Source organism: Oncorhynchus mykiss, chromosome 9 (assembly GCF_057628025.1).
Source record: "Oncorhynchus mykiss isolate SJ-2025 chromosome 9, ASM5762802v1, whole genome shotgun sequence".
Taxonomy (NCBI): Eukaryota; Metazoa; Chordata; class Actinopteri; order Salmoniformes; family Salmonidae; genus Oncorhynchus; species Oncorhynchus mykiss.
The window spans coordinates 33,516,723-33,534,777 of record NC_143030.1 but is presented as its reverse complement, the minus strand read 5'-3'; the positions used below and the strand labels follow the sequence as shown (position 1 = coordinate 33,534,777).

Sequence of the window (18,055 nt, the reverse complement as noted above, 5' to 3'; positions counted from 1 at the left end):
TGCTGACAACTATGTACATTCTATGGATGGATTTGGAGGTGTGACATGAGGTGTGACATGACCCTGAGGGCTGCATTGCAGCCTTATTGCTTATGAACAATTGCTGAACTGTGGATTGGTGTGAAAGAAGTCTCAGTGATAATGTGAAAATGTCATGTGTGTCTGAATTGTGTTTTTTCCAAATAAACAATAATTTCAAATAAAGAAAAGGCCTTGAGTACATCGATATATGCCTTCCTCAGCAGTCACAATTTTTTGGAAAACTATTGCCAAGTACTTGCACAAACTCATGATGCCGGGAGCCTAAGTGCGCTGCTCAGATGGTAACAGTGGGTTATTAAGCCTTCCCCAAACCATAGCCCTAACCGTAACAACTCGGACTGAATATTTTAACGTAACACTTTAAGATGTTTCTGTTTTAACCCTGTAACCATGTGGAATTAAACCTGTGACCACGAAGGAATTAATGAGTCAAACATAGACGTCGAATTTAAATGTAAAACTATGAGATCGTGTTGCATAAAACGCTGTCCTTTGGACAAATATGCTGGGGATTAACTGTATTATTTATCTTGGCTGATTCTTAATCCTTGTTATGCAGTCAAGAGATCCTCACATATCTTAATATTTCAACAGCCGCTCCAGAGAAAAATATTAACGAGAGATCGGTGCCAAATGAGCAGACTGTGAATGTGTGTGCGTGTGCATGGGTGTGTGCGTTTGTGCCTGTGTTTCTGTTTGTGTTGTATCTATGTGAATGTGTGTGTATGCTTCTCTCTGTGTGAGCCTGTGTGTTTGTCAGGACTCCCTGAAATCAATCAGATTCTGAAGGTTGTATCTTTTAACTTTTTCATCCGTGAGTTCTGAAAATCTTTAACGGTCGCCCCAGCGTGAGTTGTTGTATGCACGTGATGTCAGAATGCACTCACAGATCCAAAATGTGATTGTTATGCAACAGGACAGTTCACACGCGTTGCCTGTTAATTATCTATAAGATATGTTTCAATTTGTCAATTTCAAATTATTATAACAATTTGAATTGAGGTGTGTTCCGCCTCCTCATTAATTCACATAGAATTAACCCATTCAGTGTTGGGGACAATTTATGTTTGAGGCTTTACTGAGCCAAACAAACTTCTCTCTTCACAAACTTCTCTCGTCGAGGAGAGCCCACGCACAGATTACTTTGGATTTCTAGAAAGTGTTTTACTCAATTATTTCGATCAATGTTGAGCTGACCCGTGATGTGATGAATTATAAGTAGTAATTTCTATTAGCTCATTCATATTGTGGTTTCTGTCAGTCGAGAGTTATCTAAATATGACCGCTTGTGTTACGTCAATATTTCCTCAGTTAACGCTAGGACTAATATACAGTGCCTTGCGAAAGTATTCGGCCCCCTTGAACTTTGCGACCATTTGCCACATTTCAGGCTTCAAACATAAAGATATTAAACTGTATTTTTTTGTGAAGAATCAACAACAAGTGGGACACAATCATGAAGTGGAACAACATTTATTGGATATTTCAAACTTTTTTAACAAATCAAAAACTGAAAAATTGGGCGTGCAAAATTATTCAGCCCCTTTACTTTCAGTGCAGCAAACTCTCTCCAGAAGTTCAGTGAGGATCTCTAATCAAGTCTCCGTATAAATGCACCTGCACTGTGATAGTCTCAGAGGTCCGTTAAAAGCGCAGAGAGCATCATGAAGAACAAGGAACACACCAGGCAGGTCCGAGATACTGTTGTGAAGAAGTTTAAAGCCGGATTTGGATACAAAAAGATTTCCCAAGCTTTAAACATCCCAAGGAGCACTGTGCAAGCGATAATATTGAAATGGAAGGAGTATCAGACCACTGCAAATCTACCAAGACCTGGCCATCACTCTAAACTTTCAGCTCATACAAGGAGAAGACTGATCAGAGATGCAGCCAAGAGGCCCATGATCACTCTGGATGAACTGCAGAGATCTACAGCTGAGGTGGGAGACTCTGTCCATAGGACAACAATCAGTCGTATATTGCACAAATCTGGCCTTTATGGAAGAGTGGCAAGAAGAAAGCCATTTCTTAAAGATATCCATAAAAAGTGTTGTTTAAAGTTTGCCACAAGCCACCTGGGAGACACCAAACATGTGAAAGAAGGTGCTCTGGTCAGATGAAACCAAAATTGAACTTTTTGGCAACAATGCAAAACGTTATGTTTGGCGTAAAAGCAACACAGCTGAACACACCATCCCCACTGTCAAACATGGTGGTGGCAGCATCATGGTTTGGGCCTGATTTTCTTCAGCAGGGACAGGGAAGATGGTTAAAATTGATGGGAAGATGGATGGAGCCAAATACAGGACCATTCTGGAAGAAAACCTGATGGAGTCTGCAAAAGACCTGAGACTGGGACGGAGATTTGTCTTCCAACAAGACAATGATCCAAAACATAAAGCAAAATCTGCAATGGAATGGTTCAAAAATAAACATATCCAGGTGTTAGAATGGCTAAGTCAAAGTCCAGACCTGAATCCAATCGAGAATCTGTGGAAAGAACTGAAAACTGCTGTTCACAAATGCTCTCCATCCAACCTCACTGAGCTCGAGCTGTTTTGCAAGGAGGAATGGGAAAAAATTGCAGTCTCTCGATGTGCAAAACTGATAGAGACATACCCCAAGTGACTTACAGCTGTAATCGCAGCAAAAGGTGGCGCTACAAAGTATTAACTTAAGGGGGCTGAATAATTTTGCACGCCCAATTTTTCAGTTTTTGATTTGTTAAAAAAGTTTGAAATATCCAATAAATGTCATTCCACTTCATGATTGTGTCCCACTTGTTGTTGATTCTTCACAAAAAAATACAGTTTTATATCTTTATGTTTGAAGCCTGAAATATGGCAAAAGGTCGCAAAGTTCAAGGGGGCCGAATACTTTCGCAAGGCACTGTAGCTTACATCTTCCGGTTTGGATGATTGTGTTATGCTGTTGATACTTATGTGAAAGTCTGAATATTACATCCAAAAATAAACTTAACTTTGTAAGGACCGTGTTTGTGCAAAATGTTTCTGTGAAAAAACAGTGTGGCTAGCTCAAATGCTGACAGTTGCATCAATCGATAGTGGATTTTCAAAATTAGCTTTCTACTCAAACCGGTTTGATCGTACGCTCCAGGGACCACTGTAGAATGATCACACCCGTTTGTTGGTACGTGGTTAAACGCGAGCAGATCAGAGTTTTTCCACTTGTCAGCACCCAGGCACCACTGGCACAGTAATCAGCCAGACAGCCAAAACAATTCAGCCCATCGCATTTCCCTCTGTCTGCCTTCCAAATAACATTTAGCCATCCCCTCTTCATAAACAAGTTCAAATCTCACTAACGAGCGATGGGATTGGTCGCCAGTGGTTGCCGACAGTGACGGGTGACATTAGAACAGGCCTGGGCAACTCCAGTCCTCGGAGGCCTGATTGGTGTCACACGTTTTCCCCAGCCCCAGCTAACACGCAAAAATACAATGTTTCCTGAAATGCATCCCGTACAAGTCCTAAACCAAAAAATGACGTCAAACACTACATAGTGTATCTCTTTAGACCCAGATATATCTCTTAGTAGTATTTGTTGTGTATCAGTATGATTATTTTGACATCAGAAAACAGTCCACTCGTCTGACACCACACTGGTGCCACTACACAAGCATACACTGAGTGTACAAAACATTAAGGACACCTTCCTAATATTGAGTCCCCCCTTTTGCCCTTGGAACAGCCTCTATGCATTGGGGCATGGACTCTATAAGGTGTCGAAAGCATTCCACAGGGATGCTGGCCCATGTTGACTCCAAGGTTTCCCACAGTTGTGTAAAGTTGGCTTGATGTCCTTTGGGTGGTGGACCATTCTTGATACACACAGGAAATGGTTGAGCATGAAAACCCCAGCAGCATTGCAGTTCTTGATACAAACCGGTGCACCTGGCACCTACACCATACCCCGTTCAAAGGCACAGAGTGATGGAAAAGCAGCCAGTAAGTGCTCAGCATATGTGAGAACTGACCCCATAGGGCTGACCCCATTTAGTCGATTATTTGGTCGATGGGCATTTGGTCGACAATATTTTTTTAGTTGAACAGTGGCAAATATATTATACAAAATTATGGCACACGAGACACCGGTCTGATTCACGCTTGTCTGAGTGAAAAAATCCATTGCGGAGGCCGCAGGGATGGCACACCAGTGTCACCAGTAGTACATTTACCACTAATTATCATAATTTCTCATCTACAATGTTTGTTTGGTTGAGGTAATTTCTGTTAATGCATTCAATATCCATTGAGAATGACAATAGCTCCTCAACGTAGCCTACCTATATCGATAACCATTCAACATGAAATGAGAGAAAAAATGTCATGCTCTGATCAGGTGGAAACGTCATAAAAAAGGCCTACCTGATTACTTCTTATACAGCTGTGTCTGTCTGTCCGGATCTCACTGGCACGGGAAACTCTGAGGGCCCAGAATATTTTACACAATGTTGCAAGTTTGCTAGCATGAGCTTGGCCGTACCAAGTTAATAATTGATACAATGGTTCAAGATCCTTGCAGACAGACCATGCATAACCAATGTGATTTAAAGGAAATTTTTATCAGGATATTTTTTGCATCTGCGGGCTGCAAGTCTTTATTTGGTGGCGTTATGTAGTCTAGTTTTACATATTGGCAATAGAAGTTACTTTTAGATTTGTATCATTTTAATTTAGATATACTTTTTATTAACCACATGACAATGACTTTGAGATACTTTATTATAACTGAAATGAAACTGTTCCACAAAAATGTGCATATGAAAATCATAACTGGCAATCAGATCAGAAGAACTGGAACAATAACTTGGCACTCCAAATGGAAAAGGTTGCCGACTGTTGGCCTATTACGGACAACTTCAGCAGTGGGAAGAGGAGGGTCGGGAAGAATTGTTTTCCTTCTGGTTAGGCTATATTGATCTCTGGCTCCGTCTTTAGTAATTTGTGCGACTTCATATTTAATCACAGTATTAAAGCATCAGATACGCTCAGTAGCCTACACGTTTCAAAATTTGGACCAATCGATTGGTCAAAAGAACAGATGACTGGGTCGACCAAGATTTTTTGGGGTCGGGGACAGCCCTAATCCCTCACATACACACTCAGATACACGCTGAGATACACAGATAAAAAGGTACCCACAAAAGGTTGCACACACACACACACAGTGTACAGATACAGGCACACGCACATGTAATAAACATGTTAAAATACACATCTGCATTTTCAAATGTATGCCCTAGAGCACTAGCAGAGCTAAAAACATAAATATCCATTATTTTTGTCCTTTTCTAGTCAACATAGTATCATCACCGAAAGCCTCAGTGGACCGTGCAATTTTTATGAAGCTCAGAAACCATTGTGTTGTTGTCCATTAAAATCAAAGACAGACATACCCACATACAGTATGATCCCTGCTGTGATCCTTCATGTTGACAGCAAACTATTCCCCTGAGTTTCACTAGCAGTGATGCTAAGTTATGTTCAGAGTTACTGGAGCTGCTGCTTGAAGAACAAGCAGATGAGGAGGGACAGCCACAATAGGAAATACCAACAATAGCAATGTACCTTTTAGCAAAATTTAGTGGGTCCCTATCAGGAATTCACACTAGCCCTCAGACAAACTGAACACAAAACATCTGGAGAGCTAGGATTTCCCCTGCTGCCGCCTCCACCACCACAGCGACATGAAGTGCAGGAATTGATACCGGTAAAAAGGGAAGAATTACCTGCAAATAAAAATCTGTATTTTCCGTGCTTCATAGAACATTTTATTGCATATTCAATGTAATACAATTGCAATGTGGGCTCAGAAAGAAGGGGACATTGCTGACACTTCCACTAAAATAAGCCAGCGCGCCGCTGAGCAATCAAGCTGCATTATGGTGACTTTGTGACTTATCTTCCCCATTCTCTCTTTCGCCGTCTTATCATGACAAATGTTACCAATGCATCTGGGCTGCTCCTGATTCAATCATGACTATTTACATTCATACCCAGCCAATGGCCACAATGGCAGATGTAGCGAGGAGAAGAGGGATAGAAATGAAGACAGAAAGAAAGAAAACAGAACCGAAGGAGAGAGACAAGCACAGAAAGAGAATGGAAAGAGAGCAGAAGATTGACAAAGAGAGAGAGATTGATCAAGGCCTCCTTTTCTAGGGGTGTTTTCACACCTGGTCCCTTTCAGACAATTTTTGTGAACTCAGTGCGGTTCGCACACTTTTATTTGTGCAGTGTGAAAACTCAGTTCCCTCAAAAGAGCCCCTGAAGTGGTCCGGTTCCCTTTCCTAGGACAATGTTAATGCAAAGCTCCCCAGGTTCACTTGTCGTAATTCCCGTACCACACACTAAACTACTGCAACACCATTTCCCCTGCCATAAACCCTCACATTGCTACCACAAAAGAAAGAAGATGATGACGTGTAGTTTTGCGGAAAATAATGTGTGCTGTTTTGTGCCAAGGACACACAGAAATTCCAAAATGTGTGGTTTTTAGTTCAGATTATGCGTTTGCATTATGTTATCTATAGGCTAAAATAGCTTCATAAGCTGTTTATTAATCGTGGGGTTTGAATAGCGTGAACAGATAATATATTTGGTGAGAATCACAACATAGGGTACAAAATATATTCTAGCTCTTAAAGGGGCAGTAGCCTACCTTGGGTGTACAATTTTCAATTAGAACATTATTTATTCTGCAGTTATTGTATTGCTATTTATTACGAATAGTATATTTTGATTACAATTATTATGTCTCATACTTTAACTAAATTCAATCTCTTAGCTTCCAAAATGTAAGTAGGTATATCTAGCCGTCCGATAACACATTCTGACTGAATGGCTTGTCCTGCACTTTGTGAAAACCCAGAGTGCATGTTGGAAAACGATCTTGGTTCCGTTCCAAACATGTGAAAGCAAAGAGAAATAGGACCACAAAACAGGTGAAGTGAACCGGCGAAAGAGTTGAGTCCTCCATTCAAAGGCAAGGGCAGTGTGACTATAAAGAGAACTGAGTTCTTTTGCTTTCACCCCAGAGTTCACTTTAAAGAGGACGGAGATCGGTTCTTCTAAAGAAGACGATATGTGAAAACACCCTAAAGGTGATTGATTTCTACTCTTTTGAAAAAGGTCTTGCCTTTCGAAAGACCTCGCCTTCACAATATTCTTCCAGGTCAGGTAGCCAGGAGCAGTCCATTCAAAGCCATTGAAATACATGAGGTATAATACCACTTAAGTCACATCTTATTTAGTGTTATGTACAGGGTCACCCAACCAGTAGTCAAACAACTGGTCAGACAGAATCCAACACATTCAGTATTGAGTAGGGACTAGTGTTCTCCCTCTTGCTCATTCTCACTTTCTCTCCCTCCTTACTTCCTTCTTCATCTGTTCTCCATGCATGCCTAGCTGTCAGGTAACCCTAATCTGCAGATTAGTCACTGGCCTAAAACTAATGTATTTAAATCACCCCACTCAAATTATTCAGGAATTTGCTGGCCAGTGCAATTTCAGGAGTATTTTATCTCTCACTCTCTCTCCATCTCTCCCAATACCCCCCCTTCCAGTCTCACTGTAAAGCACATACACAAAATGCCTGGTGTGGTCTTGCCGTCCATAACAAAGTAAATTAAGCCATCCGAGACAAATGTGATCAAATTAGCATCAGTCGACACGGCAGTAAACACACAGCACCACAGGCAACCCCCTGTACTAAACATAAAGCAGTGATGAACCAACCAGCTGATCTCATTCTGCACCATCTTCATCTTCTCACACCACCAGCTCTTTTCCCTGTGCTGTGCGTATACTTAATGATTCACAGGCAAACAGATGCTGCTTGGTTAATGTTATGTTAGTTGCATGATGATTTCCTTTTAGTGGCTATACTCTACAAAGAATGTAATCCATTCATATGTTGTTCAACCGATTCATGCCAAATGTTTTACCTGTACAATTCACAAACTCCCATATGGGTGAACACATACCGAACACAGAACATTTTATGCCTACTTCCTTATTTCTTTACAGTGTATCATAACTTAGATGATCCACATGGGATTCAAATATAGAAGATAAACAAAACCGTTCTACAACTATTAGTCGAGCCATTTGCATCATATAACGGCTACGATACCAACAGTGGCCAATGTTTTCTCTCCGGTCCAGCCTCGAGTCAGTCATTCGACCCATTTCAGCATCCACGGGGGAGTCAACCTGACCAAACATGATAAACCTCGAACAGTACCTCTTATCAAGTAATTACCTTATTGAGTGCAACTGGTGACTGCCTCCCTCAACCTGTTTGACACAGATAGAATCAGAAGCAACTAAATGGAAGGTTACAGAAACGTACTGAAGTTTACAGAGCGGGGTAAACATACAGTAGGTAGACGATTTGCAATGGTTCACATAGATATAGGCTGCAGACTATTTACAAACACGCTAGGTTAGTAGACGGCAATAATAAAGATTCACAAAGGGGGCGGCAAAACAGATTAGGACAAGTGTGGCATCTCAAAGGTGTTTAGGCAACTACAATAGCTTCCGTTTTTAAAGAAATTAGCCTCCAGGCAAATGGAGGTTTTTCCATACTGGTTTTGTGATCTCGGCGGACCGACAGTGCGAAAGTGCCTGTTACATCATGTGTGTTTGGCTGGCGAACACATACTTAATGACCCCTATTTGCATGCTGATATTATTTGTTTGAGATGCTGTGGCGAGAAGGGAACATGGGGTCCCTATGTAAATAAGGTAAGCTGGAGCTTGACAAGTTGGAGGGGATGGGAAGGGAAGGAAGGGGGAGGATAGGAGCAACACTGTGCAAGTGGAATGAGGTGAGGGAGGGGAGGGCGGTGAGGGCAATGGGGCAATGTCCAGTCATGCTCGCTGAACCAACCCTAGCCTGAGGCGAGGCAGCCTCAGCTGACCCACTGTACTGAGATGTATGAATGCCCTGAAGCAGAGGGATAGGATTGCAACCTGCCTCAGTTCTCGATTGTTTAGAAAAGATAAGACAAGGATCCACCTGGACAGAGGATAACATTATTTCAAATGCCCCACTTAAAAAAGGCATGGTGAGTTACTTTAAGAGTAAACATTGTTTCTTTGGATAGAACAGGTGAGCTATCGAAGGAATTATATTTAATATCTTAGCTTAGCCAATAATTTAGTAACACTTTATTTGGACAGTCCACCTGTAGATGCTCTACAGCAGGGGTCTCCAACCTTTTGTAACATGAGAGCTACTTTTAAAAAAATGTAACATGTCGCGAGCCACTCATTTTTTTTAGCTTTCAAATAGGCATATTTTTTTATCTTCTCCCTCACCCCTGCAACTCTTACCCGGATCCTTCGTGTACAAGAAAAGGTAGTGCACTAGGTTTTCTGTCAATATTTCTGGTAAAATAATGGTTAATAAACAACTCTAAGAGGGGCCCTATAAAACCTAATTATCTTTTATATTTTCCCAAATTATGTTTTCTCATTTTTGTTTTCCTGGTTTAAAACTCTAAAAATGACAATTGTTCTGGTTTTGTACACCAGCTTCAAAGAGCTGAAAATAACATATTTTTCTTGTTTTGTCACATAAACCTAAACTGAACTATTTTAATTTTAGCAACCATGAAGTGGCAGAGCAATTTTTGCATATTGCACCTTTAAATGTGCATCTAGGGAGTGAGGAATGTGCAGACGAATGTGCCAGTCTAGCAATGCTGCTACTGCTCATTTCATAGACAAGTTTGCAAATAAATTATAGATACAAATAAAATACTTACCCATGATATACTTCTGCCAGGTAAGCCTACTTTGCAGTTAAAATTTAATTGAGAAGGTTTTGGGGAAAGTCAACCCACAAGACGGTTATCACATCAACTGGATACACCAGGAGTGAGAGACAAACGAACGCACCACACAGACAGAGAGATGCAAAAATGCTGGAAATAATTGGCAAATATTGTGTAAGGTTTGGCTTTTTAAGCCAATAGTGGCTAACCAGCGGTGTGATAATGTCAATGTTGCATTGATAAGGTAGTAGCTGGGAGCTTGCGGTGTCTGAAAGAGATTTGTTTATGACAGTTTGTGGTGGAACAAGTGAAAATTGCATGTACTTTCAGAATTGTTTGGCAAGCTACTCATAGGTGGACTGCTAGCTACTGGTAGCTCGTGATCGACCTGTTGGAAACCCCTGCTCTACAGACTATCAGTAACATTTGAACTAACTATCTACTAACCCTAACCCTAACCCTAGACCTAACCCTAACCTTAACCCTTATTGTAATCCTTAACTTAACCCTTAACCTATAACCCTAGCCATAACCCTTACCTTAATCTTTACCCTAACCCTAATCCCTTATTCTAAGCCTAACCCTAACCTTAGCAAGCAGATGCTCATCAACAGATAGTTTGTTGATAGTATGACCATTTGTAGAGCATCTACAAATGGAAAATACGGACAATTCAAAATCAAATCAACCAATAATTTAGCTTTAGGCGGTACTTGAGAGTATGACGATTATCAACTAAAACACTATTTAACACAGGGATTTAGCTACGGAAACATAACACAGTAGGGATACAATGGAAGAAAGAGAGAGAGACAAAAAAACACAAGCTTGAATCCAATAAGTGTGGAGTTCCAGGAAGGACTGAAATGTCAGGTACATCACCCTACTGTTCTAACTCAATGGCTGCTCAGTGACACGCTGGTGTCTCACTCTGTGCTCCCCTGACTTAATGACTGCTTAAATGTCTGATGACAACCTGCTAAACTTCACTGGTTGCCTGGTTACCTGCTTGGAGCCCAAGCCGGCTGCTGCATGTGCGGTGGTTATTGTTATATTAGGTAGGCGAAGGATGAGGTGGAAGGAGACCTAGAAGGAACCTGATACTGCAGTAGAGACTCATAGTCAATAGGATAGTGAAGCTGCCCCCCCCCCCCCCCCACCAAAACTCTCCTGTGGAAAATTTGAGACCACTCTGTGTACCTCAAACAGGGCTCTCTTTCTTGTGTCTGTCTCTATTTCTGGGAGGAGAGTGAGCAAAGGAGAGTGTGAGAAGTGGAGCGAGAGAGATCCATAAAGAGGAGAAAGTAGAGGGAAAGATGGATAGAGAGAGAGAGAGAGAGAGAGATAGTCGGTGTATGTGTGTGAGTGAGAGAGAGAGAGATTTGCTAATCCCATCAAAAGGTCTCAACCTCAATGAGCCTTAAATATCGTAGATTGCAATGCATTTTGGATTTCCTGCCACTGTTAATTCAATAACAAAGGTTAAATCTGATATGTTTTGAATAGCAATTTCCATATCTAATGTGATCAATTTGACATTGCGGATTACCCTGTCTCCAGCAGTCGCAATACAATGTGATCTACTGTGCAATTCTCTACAATCAGACATGAAACCTTATCCCTAATCCAACCTCCCACCGGCCTCTGCATGCAAATCCATAGCAACAACGGAGTCGGACAAGAAGCCATGTTTAATTCGATAGAAATAGAATCTATTCATTTCTATTTCTATGTATAATTCCATCCCCAGCACCTCATACTTATTATGGGTTTCATTACACATTATGTCCTCAACCAAAGGGGGGTGCTTACCAGCGTGTTTTAGCTGTGGTGGCCCTGTGGTGGCTCTCAGGAGACTGTAAGTGCAGCCGTTCAATCGAAGTATCAACAGGGAATGTTTGACAAGGCATGTATGGGAATGTAATAACACGTCATAGAATGCTATATACTGTATCTCTGGTGCCTAATGGGTACATGGGGCTACAGTTGCCGCTGCTTCTGACAATATTCATTAAACCATAGAGGGCAACACTTCTACATTAGCCACTTCTACAGGAACCGTTGAGGAGAATCGAGAAAAAGTAGCTCTGCATGTTTAAAAAGAGGTAATTGCACATTATGGTGGCGGGGACAGCCTTTGCAAACACTCAACACTCAATGCTCGACACCCCTGTGTGTTTTCGGGTCTGTGTCTGAATCTTCGAATGAATTGACTTGTCTATAAAAAAAAAAACGCTGTAGCGAGCATTCACATGAAAAAGTAAATAAATAATTATGGAAAAGTGCAGCAGCACAGCTAGCGACATACACAATACATGGCTCTGCCGCAGCAAATAGAGTGTCCTGTTAATTATGGATGGGACATTCGTAAGCAACAGCAGTCCTCACACAAAACACTGAATACAGCGCATTAGAAGCTGTTAGAGACAGTAGAGGGAGGGAGATTGAGAAATTAAAGAGGAAATAGCAGAAGGGAAAGGGATATAGCGTAGAGTAAGGGAGAGAAGATTAATAAAGAAAGAGACTGCAAGAAAAAAGACAGGCGAGGAAAAGAGCAAAAAGAAATTGAGAGCAACGATTTTGAGGAGAGGGGCAGAAATTGGTGTGGTGGTGAGATAGAGGAGAGTGAAAGATAGGGTGGGAGAGGAGGCGGCTTTGAAGAAAGGAAAAGATGCAGGGGTGGATAGAGAGAGAGAGAGAGAGAGAGAGAGAGAGAAGAGCAAGGGGGGACACAAGATGAGGGGGGGAACAAGAAAGAGAGAGAGAAATCAGCCCAATCTACTGTGCTGAACAGCACTCAGGAATGCAAGAGGAGTTTGCTGCTTACAACACGCAAGAGAACAATCAATAATGCATTACATTGCCATAGAAAACACATGAAACAATAGGGTAAGTGTTATTTTCCAGGTAAATGCAGATGAAAAGGAACCGACTTCATCATGTATTAACCTTGATTCGCACCACCTGGCTTTCTCATAGATTAGTTTTTTTTTAAGAACCATAATGATATGAATTTATTAATTCACACTTCCCTAGAATATGAAGTTCCCTGTCATGCGTGCAGCCATGAATGATTGCATAAAGAGTCGATGAGAGGAGTGAGGAAGATGGGAAACAGAGGAAGGGATGGCCGGAGGGAGAATGTGTAAGAGATGGGTGTCATAAGGAAATAAAGAGGGTATAGTGATATGAAGGAGAGAGAGAGAAAGAGGGAAGAGAGAGAAATGGATGGATGAAGAGATACATGAGAGTAGCCTACAGAAGGGATGGAGAGAGCGAAAGACAGAACATGTCTGAGACAGAACATGAGAGCGAAAGAGAGAGAGAAAGAGAGAGAAAGAGCAGGAGGGAGAGGTTTAGGTAAGCCTGATTTCACTGCTGGGTCAGTGAATTGATACAGACACATCAGGGCACAGGAATGTTGTGACCTCCTGCCCAGATGTTCCTAGTCAAGCTGAAATCCAGTAAAACACGGCACCCTCGGTTAGCATTCCTTTAGAAGGCCACTCCTGTATTTCATTTTCACAATGTCTTACTTGTTTTTCTTCCTAAAAGGAAGAAAAGGGCTGCCTTGTTACAAAGAGGGCGGGGAGTTATTGACCTAGCAGAAGTGTATCCTAGCTACTTAGCCACACTGTGATAGAATAACTGCAAACCAGACCCTTATGCAAACTGTCTACAACACTCAAAACACATACATGCACAGGTCAGCAAAAGTGACACCACAGTCAAACTAAACCGCCTCACAATACTAGAGAGAGCAAAAGAGCTGGATATGCTTAGGCGAGTGAAAATGAAATCCTGGCATAGGCTACGCATGTCCTCATTTCCTTTTCAATATTACATGGTGAATGGCACTCCAAACCCAAACAGATCAATACAGCTAACTTGACACATATTAGCACCATAAAAGCAACATGACTACTGAGACTAGCCCTGTCAGGAGGTATTACGCAGGAGATAACACTAAGAGAGGGAGAAACATGACACATTTGAAAACAGAAAGAACAAGAAGAAGAAAAAAATGACATATATATATATATATATATATATAAATATATATATATATATATATATTGAGTCAATGTATTCTTACCTGTTTGTTGTACTTGTTGATGGTTTGACTGCTATACTCAGAGCAGTGGTCAGATCCAAGGGAAATGTTATCTCCGGTGCCAACGAAGGTGTTGGCAGGGGGCAGGTCCTGAACAGCCTGATGCTTTTTCCCCGCCGTGGGTGACTGGGGGTGGAGCTGGACCGTGGGCAGTGGCGAGCTGGACTTGTAGTGCCGGGCCAGATCCGGGCTCCCGGGCCCTCCGTTAACAGACCGGTATCGGCCCATCCCAGGGCTGTCCGACAGCTTCTCGTTGACACCATCGTAGCGCTGGCCGTTGGGCTTGGAGGCCTCAATGGTAACGATGCTGCTGTACAGTGGCTGTTTGGACTTCTTATTCTTCTTGTCCTTCTTAGGCTTTTTGCCCTTGTCATGCTGCTGAGGGGTGAAGAAGTCCTCGTGGTCCTTCTTGCCTGCCTCATAGCCATTCTTGTTCTTGGGGCGGCAGTAACGGGCCATGACGACGATGAGGATGATGAGAATGACTGTCATGATGCCCGAGACCACCCCGATGACGATGCTCAGCCGCTGCTTACCCAGGTCGTAGTTGGGGTCACCAGCGATGTTGGTATTGAGCGGCGTACCCAGGCTCTTGGCCACCTGGGCCTCTACGATGGTGGAGTTGGAGAGGGTCTCATTGACATAGACATGCACAAGGGTAGTGGTGCTCTGGGAGGGCTGCCCGCTGTCGTTCACCTGAACCACGAGTCGATGGAGGCCATAGTGTTTCTGCTCCAGCTTCCCCACCAGGGAGATGACCCCGCTGCCTCCGTCAATATCAAACAGTTTGAAGGGGTTTCCACCGATGATGCTGTAGTTCAGGTCAGCGTTGATCCCTGTGTCCGTATCAGTGGCTATGACGGTTCGTACTACAGTCCTGACGTTGCTGGAGGGGGGCAGGAGAGTGTAAGTGCTGTTGATGGGGAAGGTGACGGTTGGCGGGTTGTCGTTCTCGTCCATCACAAAAAGTGACACGGTGGCTGTGGCGGATCTGGGTGGGTCTCCACCGTCCACAGCCTTGACCCTAAACGTGTATGAAGTCTTCTGCTCGCGGTCAAATGACATGGTGGAGAAAATGGTTCCTGTGTCATTCTCAATGGAGAAGATATCCTCCTCTTCCTCGATGAAGAGGCTCATTTCAGCGTTCTGGCCCTTGTCAGCGTCAATGACGGTCACCATGCCAACAGGGCTGTTGGGTGTTAGGTTCTCTTTGACGTAGAAGGTGAACACGTCCTGCATGAACTTTGGCTCATTGTCGTTCTTATCTGCCACCAGGACCACCACAGTGGCTGACCCCTGAAGTATGGGCATGCCCTTATCTTTAGCTATCACTTTGAACTCATACCTCTCTGTTTGCTCCCTGTCCAGAATGGTGTTTACTCTGATGTCACCACTGTCTGCATCAATGGAGAATATCCCATTTACAGAGGAGACGAGGGAGTAGGCGATTTCTGCATTCTTGCCACTGTCAGCATCGATTGCCTGCACTGTGGTCACCCTCTCGCCTGGGGCATTGTTTTCCAGAAAGGACACCTCCACCACGTTCTGGCTAAAGATGGGTGGGTTGTCGTTGAAGTCTCCCACCTTCACGATAAGCGAGTTATTACTGGCCAGGCTAGGGCTTCCTGAGTCCACAGCCACGATGACCACGTTGTACTCCTGTGTGGCCTCATAGTCCAGCGGGGCTGATGTATGGAGAAAGTATTTCTTCTTATTCATCTCACCCTCAATCTCACTGGCCGGTTTGAGCTGGAAGGGCACGTCACCCACCACAGTGCAGGTCACGATGCCGTTCTCGCCCTGGTCGCGGTCTGACACCTGGACTAAAGCTATAGGCGTGTCCACCACTACATCCTCTGCCACATTGGCCACACCATCTTTCAAGAAAATGCGTCCGATCTTACGAATCTCGATAGCAGGCACGTTGTCGTTCTCATCTTTGATGTTGAGGACCACGGTTGCCTTGTCCATTTTGGGTGGCTGACCTCGATCCCTTGCCATTACCGTGAAGCGCAGCTGGCTCACCTCCTCGCGGTCAATACGATGGAGCACGCTAAGCCACCCCGAGCCCTCGTCCAGCCTCAGCAGCCTACGCACTGACTCTGTGGCCGCACCAAATACGTACTCAATCTGACCGTTCACCCCAACGTCTGCGTCAGCTGCTTTCAGCTGCAGGATGGGGGCACCAGGGGAGCTGTTCTCTGGCAGGTCAGCCTCATACACAGCCTTCTCAAAGCGGGGGCTGTTGTCATTCACATCAGTGATCATCACCCTCAGGATGGCCTGGGAGGAGCGTGGGGGGTCGCCCCCATCCCTAACACGCAGGGTGAGCTCATAAGAGTCCCTCTGCTCCCTGTCCAGCGCTCCTTTAATGATGAGCTGTGGCTGTTTTTCCCCATCAGTTGTGTCAGCAACTTGCAGTTCAAAGACGCTGCTCCTGGCTGCCCCCTCATCAAATCTCCTGCTGTCCACTCCGCGTCCCCCTGAGTTCGAACCCAGGCGCCTGGAGCTCTCCCCGCTGTCCTGAATAAGCTCATATCTCTCAATTCCGTTCCTGCCAAAATCTCTGTCGGTGGCAGTGGGCAGGAGATAGAGAGTGCCAATCGGTCTGTTCTCTTCCACTGACAGTGTCAGAACAGGAGAGGGGAAAGACGGGGTGTTGTCATTTATGTCTAAAATAATGACTTTCCCCTCGAACAGGTCAACCCAGCTCTGAGCCGGTCCAATTACTGACACTTCAAAATCTATGAAACATTCGTTTTCATCAAATATCATTTGGCACTGCTGTAATTTTTCACGGTCTATCCGCCGTTCATTAGTGGTCAGCTCACCTGTTATATTATCTATTTTGAAAAAATCAGAGCCGGACTCGAGGGTAAACGTAACCTCACCAGACCCGGCGACGATTCCGAGGTCTTTGGCTACGTTCCCTACCCTGACATCGGCGGGTCCCTCCTCAGCCAAGCGATATCGCAACACTTGCTTGGCATCGGGCTGATTCAGCAGCTGCAGGAGGAGTATACTGTAGCATATATAGTCCACTGCGCCAGAAGTCCTCATTGTTCCCCGCAATGTCTTAACTGGATTATAAAGCCTTGAATCGAATGAGGATGACGTTTACTTGCTGCTATTGTTTTTGTTAAACATAATTTTCCTTCTCGGTTAATTTGAAGTCCTTCGTTTCAGGATGTGTAAGACTTCATACTCCGGACGCACTCCAACACCGCTTCAACTGCAGTGAATGAGAGCAAGTGCACCCGCTATACTTTTCTTCATTTTTTTTGTGGGTGGGGTGGGGGGGATTATCCTCACCCCTTTTTTCCAGCAACGAATAAATGTTTCTTTAACAGTCCGTTCAGTCTGGTTATATCCTATGTCATGAATTCATAACGATTCCGAATATCTTATCATGCCTGTAAAGAGAAAATGTCCAAGATGTTATCTTATTTTATTTTAATGTTGAATCAGTCCGAGTTTATTCAGTTAGACAAAAAAACACATCTCCCAGATTGCTATAGAAGCGATGTAAATGGTCAAGATTCATTAGACGGTATTTCCAACAGATTAATTGGCAATGAAATTGCCCGCACAGATTCCCAAATTGTGATGATACAGTTAGGCTACTTTACAGAGCCACTCGTCTTCTTACCTTGAAACAGCGTATAAGCAACACATTATGTGTCCAGCAGCCTATCCAAGCAGCATCCGTGCACTCTGATTTCTTCTCTACATTCACTCACTTATAACAAGCAGCCCGTAAGTAGTTAACGTTAGTTCTCACAGTCGCAAGCAATACGGATAGAGTACAAAAAAACTGATAGTGAGGGAATAAAAAAAAATGAAACAAACAAGGACAATTGTAATTCCCGATGTAGATATTGGAAAATGTCGGTGAATTATTACGTGAGAATCCTCCTTCTTTCCCGCATTCTCAATCCAAGCGCCCACTCAACACATGCATGTACGCAGCGTGCGTTTGCAGCACCTATCTGCTGGACTGTGAGAGCGATTCACAATTGTGTCTCGCGCGCTCTCTCCACCTCTCCAGTTTCGTTCCCCAGCGCACGTAACTAGGGCTGAATTTGTTT

General features: G+C 43.5%; 1 protein-coding gene across 4 annotated transcripts in view; it reads right to left on the bottom strand.

The window, feature by feature from the left end:
• LOC110531892 (protocadherin-7) overlaps positions 1-18,055 on the bottom strand; it is a 227,385-nt gene extending 209,330 nt beyond the window's left edge. For all 4 annotated transcript variants that reach the window (XM_021615374.3, XM_021615371.3, XM_021615372.3 and 1 more), the window contains exons 1-2: positions 17,617-18,055; positions 13,950-17,380 (exon numbers count right to left, since the gene is read on the bottom strand). In XM_021615374.3, the coding sequence (XP_021471049.2) occupies positions 13,950-17,027 (3,078 nt within the window). In that variant the 5' untranslated portion in view covers positions 17,028-17,380; positions 17,617-18,055. The remainder of the gene's footprint in view (positions 1-13,949; positions 17,381-17,616) is intronic.